The sequence below is a fragment of the Rhinichthys klamathensis genome, unplaced genomic scaffold, assembly GCF_029890125.1.
Source record: "Rhinichthys klamathensis goyatoka isolate OS25496 unplaced genomic scaffold, OSU_Roscu_1.1 h1tg000693l_1, whole genome shotgun sequence".
Taxonomy (NCBI): Eukaryota; Metazoa; Chordata; class Actinopteri; order Cypriniformes; family Leuciscidae; genus Rhinichthys; species Rhinichthys klamathensis.
The window spans coordinates 884,416-899,139 of NW_026607120.1; the positions used below are offsets into that span (position 1 = coordinate 884,416).

Below are 14,724 nucleotides of genomic sequence, written 5' to 3' on the forward strand. Positions count from 1 at the left end.
TATTTCACATTTGATTACTTTATTCAAATTATGTACCTGAAAACTTCCTGAAAAACTCTAAAAACACTGTTTATTTCATTTGTAGCCTTTCTTTGTTCTGTTGTATTTATTTGTAATTTGATTATTTGTTCTTATTTTATTACTGACTGCTTAATTGTCTTTAATAATGTTTTAAATTTACATTAATTAGGCTAGTAGTTTTTGCTGAAGTATCAAAATTGTAATAGAGAATTACAGAATATAGTGTATAGAGAAATAGTGATATTTCACTGGTATCTAAACATTTGAACCACTGACCCAATCCTCAGATCCCTGCTGGAGCAGCTATTAAAATGTGCTGTGCTATTAAATGAAAGATAAAATATGCAATATAATGAACAATGAAAGTAACAGAAGCTTATACAATAGCCTACATTTTAGCAGGCTTAATTAAGCATGAAAATAACTGAAGGAAATATTATTTGCTGAACAAATTAAGCCAGCTAATATGATTCATATTCAATAATTAAAAATGACAAATGCAGTGAAAATACAGGTATCGGTATCGGTAGTCTGTATCGCAAGTACCAAAAATGAAAATATCGGTATCGGACTCGTTCTGGAAAAAGTTGTAAAAGTTTGCACCCTACAAATTGGTGTTGTTCACCGACTGTATCATCAATACTGAGTATTTATACATGATCTGACTCATTACACATAATGATGTTTTATTAACAAAGTTCGGGAGGAGCACGTTCAGTTAATTAACACGAGTGGAGTGCACTCAGCAATCAATGATAAGAGGTGTATATATAGATTCAGTAATCTCACCTCACTCCATTGATAGTTTAGCAGCATCCCTCCACCGCCCCTTCTCCACACTAAACACTTACATAGGGGGGAGTAGGCCTACTCTAGGTTCGGGCCAAACTCCGAGCTCGGAGCCCTCCCCCCGGACAGCACACCAAATACGCATTAACTCTTATCCACTCTAATTATATGTAAGTGTGAACTCGTGAAATGCTTTTTGCGTATTTTGTAGCAGGGAAGTGTGCATATACTGACTCAGGGTGTTTACTTTATTAAACACAATATTTCACTGTAGATTTGTCATTTAAAACCTAAATGATCACTGCCTGTTCATGTGCAAACCACTCACATTTTCTCCAGATTAAGTTTAGTTAGTTGGTTTATTTGCCAGTGGCTGTGCTGTTGAAAAGAGCTGAGCCAGGGTAATGGGTGCCATTCAGCATGGCATGACAATTCAATGAGTCTGGGCTCTTTATTTGGCACTGCTCTTGGCATCAGGTTCTGGCCTGTGTGCTGCGTTTGTTGTGGTTCAGGTTGGTCCAGTTGTGGGATGCAGTGGTGTTCCAGGGTGAATGAATGCCTGTGCCATTATCCTTTAATCCCCATTTGCTTTTCTGGAAAACCCTGAATAGTGCTAGAATCACTGACTCGATTTTTGGATCTCATTTTCATGACAAAGTGAATATCTGGCCCTCCCCTCCACCTCATTTTGACTTTGGGAGCTGCATATTTAAACAGCCCCATAAACATTTACTCTGGACTTCAGACAACTTCTCCAGACAAGCTTTAATACAATATTCAAGATGGGCAGGGTGAGTAGGAAATCACTTGAATATAATGGAAAAGATGCAAAAAAAAATAAAAAGATTAGCCTAGCAGCACAATTAAATAATATTTATTTTAATGTTTGTTTAGAATGTTTATAATTTTAATGTTTTTTTCTCAGCTTTAATGGCAGATTTTAAGTTGTGTAGCACATTTATGGATATGTTATACAAGGATATGATAGTTCCATTAACTTTACATTCACATTTAAAAATCTTTAAAAAGTAATTTGAGAAAAATAATGAATAAAACTACCTAGCAAATAGAGATGCTGCTATATTGTTGATACCTCATGACATCATCAGGAATTTAAATGTCTAATTTTGAGTCTACTTGATTGTGATGCCTAAATTATGACACTGACTTATAAAGCTATTTTTAGTAAACTCACTTTTCTAAATGTCTTGGCTTGCAGTCAATGAGTTTAATTAGGTTACCTTTATGAAACTGCCTACACATTTTTTAATTATTTAATTTTTTTGTAAAGTTTTTAATTGCAGCTCAAACCATTTTGGATTAGTTAAATTCTAAGATGAGTGTTGGTGGGTTTAGATATTGGTAATATTGGTTTGTTGCTGGCACACCAGACTGATACTAGTACCTGGTTAAGCTTGTTAATGTTGCAGGCAGACCAGCTGATCAATCCTATAACATAGTATTGTAATATATAGACATCTTGAAAATTCTCCAGAGCACATCAGTGGATACCAAAAATTGTGTAAACAAGATAAAAATGTACATTGCATGTTAAGCATCCAACCAAAACCAGCATGAACATGGCCAAAAACATATATTAACAATTTTTAAATGACGCTAAGTTGGCTGTTCAAGAACAACAATGCCCTTCAATATCATCTTAATGTCTCTCAGATTGTGTTTTTTGAGGACAAGAACTTTCAGGGTCGCCGTTACGAGTGTGACAGCGACTGCTCCGACTTCCATGCCTACCTTAGCCACTGCAACTCTATTCGTGTGGACAGCGGCACCTGGGTGGTTTACGAGCGGCCCAACTACACGGGTAACCGGTATCTGCTAACCAGGGGGGAGTATCCTGAGTACCTGGGCTGGATGGGACTTAATGACTGTCTCAGTTCCTGCAAGATTATACGCTTTGTAAGTTAAACTATTTCTGCATCTACTGTAGCAGTGCACATTACTGACATAAAGCTTTTTTAAATACTTAAATTATTTATAATGTGGAACACATGATTTGCTGTGTTTTTTGACTGGCATAATGATCAAGCTGTTTCACAATGCTGTGCTAGAATTGGATTCAATTTACTACATTTACATTTACATTACATTTATTCATTTAGCTGACGCTTTTATCCAAAGCGACTTACAATTGCTATATATGTCAGAGGTCGCACGCCTCTGGAGCAACTAGGGGTTAAGTGTCTTGCTCAGGGACACATTGGTGTGTCACAGTGGATTCGAACCCGGGTCTCTCACACCAAAGGCATGTGTCTTATCCACTGCGCCACCACACACCCTAGGTTAAAGCACAATAAAACCATGGGATAGTGTGAGTAGTGGAAGGTCATATAGACCTTTTCTGACTGTTATGTCCGGCTAACTGATTTTGAGCCGCAAGGCTTTTGCCAATAGATCAATTTCCATATGGCCAGCTGTTTTTACGTCAGTCTTTGTTAAAAGACCACACTTGTATGTGTAATGTAAGCAAACATTCAGCTCGTTTTAATCAATGGACCACACACAGGACTAAATTACATTTCAGGTCAATATAATGGTCTTCAATTTAGTTTGTTTTGACATTACAGGCCATCTTCTCCAACATTGACACAACTCCATGTAAAAATGACATGTTGAATCCAAACAAATCAGAACGGTTTCTGCCATGAAGACCTGAATGAATATATCACAGGCATCAATAGTATAAAATATTTAAATATATATATATCTTGAAAATTCTCCGCATGGAAATCAGCGGATACTAAAGAAAGGTCAAATCAAGCAAACAAGATAAAAATATACATTCGTCTACAAAACATGCTTATGAAAGTCTTTAAGTTTTATATGTTATTTATTGACATTCACAAAACTGGAAGCATCTTATTCCATGTGTCTCTTTGCCATTTTGACTCATTTATTCTAACCCCAAACCCTCATACACAAATATATCCACCCCTTTCCCAAACACATCTAACCCATGCAGACGAGTGGAATGCAGTACAAGGTTCAGCTGTACGACAAGCCTGACTTCACAGGCCAGGCCATAGAGTCCACTGAAGACTGTCCATCTGTGGTGGAGAGGTTCCGTCTGAGAGAGGTCAATTCCTGCAAAGTTCTGGATGGTTACTGGATCTTCTACGAGCATCCCAACTATCGTGGTCATCAGTACTTCCTGGAGAAAGGCAACTATCGCAAACCAGTGGACTGGGGTGCAGTCTGTCCCACCGTGCAGTCTTTCCGTCGCTTCACAGAGTGATGTTCCTATGTCACAATAATTAGGCTATTTGGCTGTGACACAAATCGAAGTTCTGGCTAAAATAAAGTTTGGCTGGAGACCCACTACTTGTGATCTGACTCATTTAAATGGCAAAGTATTGGTCTTAGATCCACAGTTACAGGGTGGAGATTAAGGTGAGTTCCAAAAGAGAAACAGTTTCCTCCTCCACCAATGAGCACCACCTCAGTCCCCTCAGAGTCCAGCAGCTCAGAGCAGAATGAGTGCAGCATAAGAGGCCAAGGCACAGACGACTGTAACAGAACAAAACAAGAAACAAATATGTATGCCATGCATTTTAAAACTATGGGTTTCCCAATGTGTATTAGTTTATTTTTTAAATGGGAAATATGGGGATCATTAAATTAATTTTAGCTACAGTAATTACAACAATACAATATTTATGTCTTCGGGTGGCTTATATACAAGTAAATATCCAGGCATATTCCAGATATATTGACTTATGACTTAAAGAATTGAATGGCCTGGAAATCACACATCTAAAATTCCCCAATATTTCCAGATTTTCCGTGACCACGAAGACCCTTTTTAAAACAGCAATGACAGCAATTTATTTTTAATTTAATTTATTAATGATCAAACAATTCCTTCATCAAGTAATATAGTGTATAAGTCTAAAGGTCTGTTCACTTCACACCAAGAACAATAACCATAAAGATTTTAAAATCGTGAATCGTAAAAAAAAAAAAGTTAATAGCACTTGAATAGTCCACACCACAATTATAAAGATGATGACACAGAGCAACGATATAGTTAAGATCAATTTCAGAGTAATCTTCTTCCAGCTGATGAATAATAAAATCATAGACAGCCAATCAAAATCCATCCAGCTTGAAAATATACGAACAACTGCAGCTCATGCTAAGAATAAACAATGTTATTGTCTATTGGTGTGGACACTAATATAGCATATATCATAATATTTATCATTACAGTGATGTTTGTTCTGCATTAACTTGTTGCCAAGCAACATAGCAACATCCTGCATTATAACAGAATTTGTGCATATATGGACTTTGCAACAGCAGAGAACAATCAGAATTTAGAGTAGAAAATATCAGTTTTATTATGCCTATTGAGTGGCTCATCCAATGAAATTTTAGATCCAAAATTTTCCATTTTTATTTTAAGCCATTAACCACTGCTAGTCCATGAGTAGAGTAACTTACGGTATCCAGCTGGATCTCCACACAACCCCCAGTGTTAAGATTTATTACAGCAACTCCTGGTACTCCATCAGCCTGAAGCCAAACTCCACCAACCACAACCAACTTCTCATTAATTACATGGGCCGAGTGGGAATATCTGAAAGCAGAGGCCAAGACTGATTTCGATCACTGAGAGGTGGCACACATCTTTCTTATGACACATCCTTTACATTTCTCTTTAAGTGTCTTAACCCTCTGGGGTCCTTTGGCCCAAATGGACCCGAAGCATTTAAATATATATATATTTTAAATCATAGCTTTATCGTAATGGTCCGAAATTTGGTGACTTTGTTGGTACTTGGTATATGAACACCCAAAAAAATTGGGGACAGGATTTGAATAGTCTAGGTGGTTGTAAAAAAAAAAAAGTCACACTCAGGACCTTCGGGTCCAAATGGACCCGCATAGGAAATGAATGGGAAATTGGCAAAAATGTGAAAATACAGAGTTTTTTTGTGCGTACAATCTACAAATCAGCCACGATCCAGAAAAAAAGCACACAACAGTGAAGGGGTGAATCTATAAAACATCAAGAGTGCAAAACAGACACATCCACACACACACACACACACACACACACAAACACACTTTTATACACATACACACTAATAAATTCAGATTACATATGGGTTTTGAATTTTTAAAATGCTCAGTTTGTCCACCAGATGGCATCCATCTCATTTCAAAAATTGCTTTCATGAGGCCTAGGCTTGACTCTAAAATGAAATACAGCTTTAAAAAAAAAAAAAAAAAAATTTTTTTCTATTATATTCAATGGGGAAAAAATGGGTCAAAATGATTGCATTAATATTAATTATAAATCATTTTTATTTTTGAAATTATCTCAAAATACCAAAAAAGAAAAGAAAAAATATTATAAAAAACAAGTAAAAAAAAAAAAAGATGACTTTTTTTTTAATAAATATTAATCCCACCCTTCCGGCCCATTTGGACCCGAAGGTCCTGAGTGTGACTCTGAAATGAAGAACCCCAGAGGGTTAAATTGTGAACAGCAAGAAAAAAAAAAGTGAACGCACTAATTGAGTGTGTTACTGATGCTCCAGAAGGAAACAAGATGCATTAAGAGCCAGGGGGTGAAAACTTTTTGAATTTGAAGATCAAGGTAAATTGTACTTAATTTGTCTTCAGGGAAGCATGCAAGTATCTTCTTTTGCTTCCGAAGGGCAGTACTAAATGATTTTTTAGAAATATTTGGACCTCTTCATCCTGTTCAAAAGTTTTCACATATAGTTTGTGGACTTCATGTAAACATCTTTTATGTAAAATATCTTATTTAGGACAGTACTAAATAAAAAATAACATGCATTTTGTATAATCCCTCTTATTTTGTACAAATAATTACCATTTTGCAAATTCTGCAAGGTGTATTTAAACTTTTGAGCACACCTGTACACATACATACAGTATTTTTTTATTTTTTTAAAGCGAGTGGTTTTGAACCTGGGCACTGGAGGTGGATGTAAATTCTTTGTCTCCCAGCAGAAACCTGATGATGTGGGTCTCAGGTAAAAAGCATCACAGAGAGGTCTTCCTCCTTTCCCTAAACCTCCAAATATCACAAGCCCCCCTCCATAGGGACAAGCTGAATGGGAATGACGTGCTTCCGGAACGACACCAACAACTGTAATCTAATTGAAACACACAAAAGATTCTCTAACAATCACCCTCCAGACATAAAGGCTATTCCAAAATATAGGCAGGAACATTACACTGCTCTTACAAGATAACTTTTTTTTTAAGAAAGAAATGAATACTTTTCATCAAGGATGCATTAAATTGATCAAAGGTGACAGTACAGACATCTATAATGTTCCAAAAGGTTTTTAATTCAAATAAATGTTCTTTTGGACAAAAATGATTCAATTGATTCAATTATCAACTGTTTTCTACGGAAGCCCTGAACCGCAATCTAAAAAAAAAAAAAAAAAATCTGTAAAAAAAAAAAAATCTAGCATTTCAAGATTAAAGTCTAAATATTTCGAGATTAAAGTCGAAACATTTCGAGAGTACGAGAATACAGTCTTCCGTAGAAGTTGCGTGTGTGCTTGCCATTGTTTCACATTGCCGCACACACAGGCATTCATAATGGTGCATAGCGAGTGTTTCACACTGTGTGTGTGTGTGTGTGTGTATTTGTGTGTGTTTTGTTTCAACAAAAGAAAATTCAACAGGTGCCATTTTGAAATGGCTCCGGTGGGTAGAAAACTGGAAGTGTCGCCTTTAATCATAGGAGAGTCGCGAATGCGATGGCATATTGTTGTGTTTAATGTAGAAATTAGTTATTCTAAAAATGTACATACATTTCTTTCATACTTTAGACTATATACAGTGAAATTCATTTATAAATAAAACATTTTTTTTTATACATAATTGAGAACGTAAAAAAAGAAGCAGGAACGAACTATAGACATATCCTATATTGGATATTAACATCCAATAGTGTAAATCGCGGCAGCAGCATCAGGTTGGTAGTCCAAGGCATTGTTGTCTATCTGTTCTTCCGGGGTTCTTCCCACAGGAGCCTCGCTTTCGATTTCAAAATGGCGGCTGCGTGAAATCAGCGTATCTACCAGCATTAGGCTACCATTATAGAACGTTATAAAATATACTGCGCCGGAATAGACTTTAGCCTATAGGAAAACCAACCCGGAAAACACTTTTCAGACTGGATGGAGATATCCAGCTGAATGAATGAATGAATGAATGAGGCGTTTATATAGCGCTTTCATATGTCTACTAGGCCTACACTCAAAGCACTTTACAATCATATCAGAGAATCTCTCCTCAACCACTATTAGTGGTTATTAAATCTGAGGAAATCACGGGATCCGGCCAAATGATTGGATACAGAATGATGCACTTAAAATGTATCCAGAACGTATTTACGGTGAACAGGGAGACAGAACGATTACTGTTGTGTTCTCGACCAAGATAGTGTTGCCTAGATGAGCACGAAAACACCTCAAAAACACTGCCACATAAAGTTTGGACCAGATTGTGATACCTACTCCGGCGGAGTCTGTGCGCTCGTCTATAGGCAACGCCATGGTAATTCTTGTTGGTAGATTAGCACCTGTGTAGAATTTTGTTGAAAGCCCAGATAAAAGTAAAAAGCTACTATTTAGTGTTGATCCATGGCAGTTCGACTTCACAAGTGCATTTCTTTACACACACACACACACGCGCTCTGAGCCAGTGGACGAGCACTGTTATGAATGCACACACTTCTATGGAAGACTGTATTATCGAAATGTTTCGACTTTAATCTCGAAATGTTTCGACTTTAATCTCGAAATGTTTCGACTTTAATCTCGAAATGTTTCGACTTTAATCTCGAAATGTTTCGACTTTAATCTCGAAATGTTTCGACTTTAATCTCGAAATGTTTCGACTTTAATCTCGAAATGTTTCGACTTTAATCTCGAAATGTTTTGACTTTAATCTCGAAATGCTAGATTATTATTTATTTATTTTTTACGTTGCGGTTCAGGGCTTCCGTAGTTTTCAACATTGATAACAATAAGAAGAGATTTTTCACCCCTAGATTTTAACTTTGACTTTGGAACAGTTAACAAACCCTGGTTGGCAGACCTAAGTGTTCTTACTAGTTGGTGTTCACACAACAAGTCAGAAAGGTAAGAGGCATTAATTAAATTTATTAATCAAATAAATGCATCCTTGGTGAGCATAAGAGTTTCTTTCAAACATAAAAAAACACACTTTTAAACAGTAGTGTATTCAATTGGTCAATCGGCCAATCCCTGTATGCACTGCTCAGTAAAAATTGGAATGGAGACTACAAAGTACTGCTAAATTGCTTACCGGTATATTCAAATTACAAATGTACAACTTCACCCAATTGTGTTATGTATTGTTTTGCTTAGTGTATTACAGCATTAGTTTTGCAACATCTGCGAACAATCGACTCATTGTCCAATTGTATGTATGTTTTCATTAGGTTTTAATACGTGCCTCAGTCCAGTGCTTGTCCTCCAAACACAGGAAATGTGCATCACCTAGAACTGGATCCTTCTCTGTACGTCCTCCAAACACAAATAGAAATGTCTTATCTGGAAGTATATGTTAAGAAGTTGTTAATTTTTTGCTCCTTACAATGCAAATGTAAAAAACTGCAAAAAATATATAAACTCACCATTATGACAAACTAAGGTCGATGTGTGTCTCCATCGTGGCTTTGGACCAGTGCCGGTACAATTCATGTTCTTAAATGACAGCTGTACAGCACTTTGCTGATCACCAAGGTCAAAGGTCACCCACACAATGCTGCCTGTTGGATTGAGTGGAGAAGTTCTGCCACCAAAGAGGACCACTCCACCACCAGGGATAGAGGTCAACGTCTGATAAAGACTCACCACTAAGGAGAAGAAATATTCAATATGCATACATACATAAAAAGCTTGTCACTGCACCAGACTGTTATAAATTGAACAACAACCTAAACAATATAAGAAAAAAACTTAGATATTGCATACCTTTCGAACCTTACCAATTTGCATATCACCTCAATGTATTAATAAAAGCAACTTGCAACTACTATAAATATGCCCAGTGCTATCAGCATAAATACAGTGCACTCACATAAAGTGATAAATACTATATCCCAAATAACAACTGTTTATATCATTAAGATATGTAAACCATCCTGTTTCCCAGCTATAAACTGCTAAATGTGTAAGGTATTATAAACATTATGAATATTTGGAAAGCTACTTTGAAAAGCACTATACAAATAAAATTGACTTGACTTGACAAAGTGAGTTCATTAACTAACCGGCAAGTCAAACAGTTTATTTTAGATAAATTCCAATAAGGAAACCATTAGCACTGGCAAAAAAAGAGAGCATGGTCAAATCACCTCTGTCTCCATGAGCCTCCACACAGGCACATTTCCAGCCACCCTGCTCTTTGATCAGGACCCTTGCTACGGTGTCTCTTCCGCTTCTCCCACAGCCTCCGGTGAGAAGGATGTTTCCAGGGGCCAGTACGGCAGAGGCCATACCGACAGCCTCTATACACGGAGACCCACACATGGGTTGAATGACCAAAGGAGGATGCTCAGCCCATTGAGGAGTCATGTGTGGGATGGAAGGCGCTAGAAGTGAACAGAGCACATGTACCTCTGCACCATACACCTCACCTAGTGATACTGTACACATAACACAAATATCTCACCAATACTTACACTTCGGTAGCATAAGAAGGGCTTGATTGGTCACAGAGCCTTTGGAGGCTGAAAGGATGAAGTAATGAGAACATTTCTGGTGCCATTCCTGATATCATTAAATAAACACAGGTCTAGGATTAGGCATTTGATCAGAATCAGTGGTCATATTGGGATCATTCAAAAGTCTTGGCTGGGAATGGGGCCGTTCCCTCACCTCAAACTCATCAAAAGGTTCCAGTCCCTCGACTCTCTGCCTCTCATCTTCAGGAAGAAGGTCAAAGTAGAACTGGTTCATATCCAGACAGACACATTTTTCCCAGCCCTGTGGCAAATAAAGATCAGTTACCTGTCTTACTGAAAAACAAGTGTGATCTATCTACACTACTGCTCAAAAGTTGGTAAGATTTTTTCATGTTTTTGAAAGATTTATTTAAATTGTATTTTAAATCTTTTCTTTTAATTTGATCAATTTAAAATGTAATTTAGTCCAGTCACAGAAAAGCTGAATTTTCAGCATCATTACTCCAGTCTTCAGTATCACATGATCCTTCAGAAATCATTCTAATTATGCTGATTTGCTGTTCCAGAAACATTTCTTATTATTATTGTTGCTTGATATTTTTGGGGAAACAGTTTTTTTCCCAGGATACTTTGATCAATAGAAATATCAAAAGAACAGCATTCATTTGAAATAGAATTATTTTATAATATCAAAATGTTTACCATTTGAAATAGAAATTTTCGATCAATTTAATGCATCTTTGCTGAATAAAAATATGAATTTAATTATTAATCAGTAAAAAAAAACATACTGACACCTTTTTTTAAACAATAGTGCATGTATGATTTATCTTTCTTTGTATCTCTTCAACCCTCTTCAATCTTCAGCATTCAACATAAGGCCAATGCAATCTTCAAAAATTGACATAAGCTAATTAAAATCATTTAATTGATGCTTAAAATGTAGTTCATATTATCCATAAGTTATTATATAAAGTGAGCCTGTCATTATCATAAAATACACCTGACACGTCGTCAGGTCAGGTCTTACTCACTCTGAAGGTGTTTATTCGATAGATAGATAGATAGATAGATAGATAGATAGATAGATAGATAGATAGATAGATAGATAGATAGATAGATAGATAGATAGATAGATAGATAGGAAACATTAATTTGAGGTATACCTTCTGTATGAATAGGAAACATTAATTTGAGGTATACCTTCTGTATGAATCTCTGTGTCTGAGCGACAGTGTGTGGATATTGTTTGAGAGCATGTATGGAAGAGTTGAGCTTCAGGAAGTGGTTCTGCATGACCCTGCCAAATGGGTCATCTGGGTGGATCTGTTCATACATCACAAACATAGACTGTGGGAGGAGCTTGGCAGTCCAGCCAATCACAGCATCTGACCTAGAGAAAATCACCAAAACAAAATAAAGAGAACTGCAAGTGAAAAATGCACCAACCAGTTTGCTTAAAAGTTAATATGGCCCCTTTTTTGCCAAACAGGTATAGTACAAAAAATATACGAAAACTATTGGAGAGGCATGAGAAGCATTGAGATCAGGATATGTTGCAGGTGGGACTCGAACCTGTATCTATGGAATGGGCACTAGGGCTGCGTTCCAGTCCACTTTTTAACACGCACTTGCGAACTTCCCAAAGCACTTCCCCTCGGGGGAATCCCTCCCGCCATTTTGATGTGCGTTCCACTTCGTGAAGTGGACGAGGGAAGTTTATAATGGACAGGGAGCAAGTCTACTTCATATGTACACTTCAGGCAGCTCCATATACCACAATGCAACACGACTGTGACATCAACGCATATTGCGTTTAAAGGAACACGCCGACTTTTTGGGACTTCAGCTTATTCACCGTATCCCCCAGAGTACTAAGTGTGTACAAATAACAAGGTCATATGAGACACAGCCATCTTTTAACCGTATACATACTGGGAACTATATTCTTAGAAGGCGAACCACTGCTACTTGGGCAGAGTGATTTGCTCACAGCACCTGAGAAGCCCCGTGGTGAGGAGCAGAAAGCTCGCTCAGAGTGTTGCGCTAATCACTCCGCCCAAGTAGCAGTGCTTCGCCTTCTGAGAATATAGTTCCCAGTATGTATACGGTTATAAGGTGGCTGTGTCTCATTTGACCTTGTTATTTGGACACACTGTGACTATACAAATCACAACATATAAATAGGAAAATGTTGGCGTTATTTTGTCACTTGGGAGCAGTATGCTAGCTGGAGCCATTTACTTCCAGTCTTTGTGCTAAGCTAGGCTAGCGGTGGGTGCGTCAGACAGAGTTACAACACGCACAGAGATAAAAAGGGTATGTATGTACTTTTCTAATTCTGGGGGATACGGTGAATAAGCTGAAGTCCCAAAAAGTCGGCGTGTTCCTTTAATTTACCCCACCACAAACAACTCTATAATATATTAATTATTTAAAAAAAAAATTGACACAACTCAAACACACCTATATACATATAGAATGCTGCATTAAACAATTTCGTAGGGGGGGGGAAATAAATAATAAATCAACCCCATAGTGGATTCTAAGTGATCAAGGGTTAAGCACGTTCCAATTCAGCCTATTGCAAAGGTTCCGCCAGTAGTGGGCACTCATGCAATGTAAGCAATGAAGTACATCCGAGTGAACGAGACGGAGAGAAGTTAGCGAGTGAAGGGCATGACAATTTTGGACTGGAACACAGCCCAAGGCTCAGTGGTTCAGGAGCACATGTGCTAATTGTTGCACCAAACTGAATTCACATCCTCACCATTGTGTTTCCATATAAGTCAGCACCACCTCTGATAAGACGAGTGTGGGAGTGTCCCACTGCAGCCCAGCTCCGCTCAGAGCCGCCTCCACCTTCTGCTCTTTCCTGACATCCACACCAATGAGATTATAATGACCACTTCTGATGAACACAGTATCTACATATGGGCAAGAAACATGTTCTAACTAAACTCTATTACATTTTAGAGACAAAAGACAGAATTGCAGAAGTTCACTTTGGAAGGTTTGCTTAGATATACATATATATATATATACATACAATATAGTTTATATACTGTATATTTTAAGTGGTTGAATGTTTTGTAATAAATACAGTGAATGTCCTACTAGTCTGCTGATTCGAGACAGCCTCCCAATCTGGCAATGTGTCCTTCAGACAAGCATTGCTATTGATCAAGTCAGCCTTGCGTCGGGCAACTTCTGGAAAGTCAACCTCAAAAACTGTGACACCTCCAAGGGCTCCTTCTGAATGCAGCCGGAAAAATAGGGAGTCAAACCCTGCTCCTAGTGACAGAATCTGAGATTAAGAGAAGGATATGGTCAGGGCATTCATTTTTCACAGTAAAAAATTATATACACAAAACATGGATATTTCATCCCACCTGTCTCCTTGAGCTGGAGTTTGTAGCATGGAAAAACTGATTCATACAATGATCGACTGCTTTCCAGCGCACATAATAACCTCTGACAAAAAAATATACACACATCACATATATAAAAACTGTTGTATGAGAATATAATCACTAAAAGAGCAATAACTGTCTCCTAAACATTTACCTATTAATCAGTGGAGCTCTTCTTGACACCTTGCACACAAAATGTTTGAGGAAGTCATCATGGAAGTAGCCCTGTGCCGCTGCTGACACCTTACTGACCACACTGCTGTCATTGGTCCCCTGCACCTGATTGAAAATGTGAAAGAAAAGAACAGGGGGGAAATGTATCCCACAGAAGAAAGGCATTCGAGTTTGGAAAAATAATGACAGGATTTTCCTTTTTGGGTAATATGCACCTTTAAGTTCAGAAAAGTGTTTTGTTTTGTTTTGTTTTTTTTGTATTTTGAATAACATACTTCAAGGCACTATATGGTACATGAGCAATATGGCATTACTATTAGCATAGTACACTACGTGATACTATTTTGTTAGTGGTATAACATTTTCACTGCCATATTTGACCTTTTTGAAGTTCACGGATCTAAGCTGGGCCTGTTTAAATGAAACCCAACAGAATATAAACACTGGCAAACTCACAGCAGCATCTTTTCCTTGCTCTCTCTTGCTGTTTATTGGCATCACTCTGAACACACGTGGAAGTCTCACTGTAGAAACAACAAGGAAGCACCACAGCGGAAGCGGGTGTGCACATTACTCATAACAAAAGCGTTTCAAATATAA

The 14,724-nt window shown here is 37.5% G+C and overlaps 2 protein-coding genes across 2 annotated transcripts; one reads left to right on the forward strand and one right to left on the reverse strand.

Annotated features, from left to right (window-relative positions):
- Nucleotides 1-1,501: 1,501 nt before the first annotated feature.
- On the forward strand, nt 1,502-4,147 carry crygs2 (crystallin, gamma S2). The gene is made up of 3 exons (XM_056242103.1): nt 1,502-1,601; nt 2,485-2,727; nt 3,791-4,147. Exons 1-3 carry the CDS (start codon nt 1,593-1,595, stop codon nt 4,061-4,063), a joined length of 525 nt encoding a protein of 174 aa, XP_056098078.1. The 5' UTR covers nt 1,502-1,592; the 3' UTR covers nt 4,064-4,147.
- lcmt2 (leucine carboxyl methyltransferase 2) lies at nt 4,147-14,627 on the reverse strand. Its single transcript, XM_056242104.1, has 14 exons — nt 14,581-14,627; nt 14,105-14,229; nt 13,930-14,011; nt 13,655-13,844; nt 13,308-13,464; nt 11,741-11,930; nt 10,731-10,838; nt 10,535-10,622; nt 10,208-10,444; nt 9,485-9,706; nt 9,304-9,401; nt 6,772-6,959; nt 5,272-5,407; nt 4,147-4,335 (listed from the first exon to the last, which is right to left on the reverse strand). The coding sequence occupies exons 1-14, from the start codon at nt 14,620-14,622 to the stop codon at nt 4,147-4,149; spliced, it is 2,052 nt and encodes a 683-aa protein (XP_056098079.1). The 5' UTR covers nt 14,623-14,627.
- Nucleotides 14,628-14,724: the final 97 nt, after the last annotated feature.

What these genes read in the sequence shown, in the direction of transcription:
- lcmt2 (XM_056242104.1), bottom strand. Translation starts at nt 14,622, where the DNA reads ATGCCAATAAACAGCAAGAGAGAGCAAGGAAAAGATGCTGCT. An exon ending in AGCAAGGAAAAGATGCTGCT is followed by an intron (nt 14,230 to 14,580) that starts GTGAGTTTGCCA and finishes ATTTTCAATCAG; the next exon opens with GTGCAGGGGACCAATGACAG. An exon ending in TGGAGATCCAGCTGGATACC is followed by an intron (nt 4,336 to 5,271) that starts GTAAGTTACTCT and finishes GTTCTGTTACAG; the next exon opens with TCGTCTGTGCCTTGGCCTCT.
- crygs2 (XM_056242103.1), top strand. An exon ending in CCTGCAAGATTATACGCTTT is followed by an intron (nt 2,728 to 3,790) that starts GTAAGTTAAACT and finishes TAACCCATGCAG; the next exon opens with ACGAGTGGAATGCAGTACAA.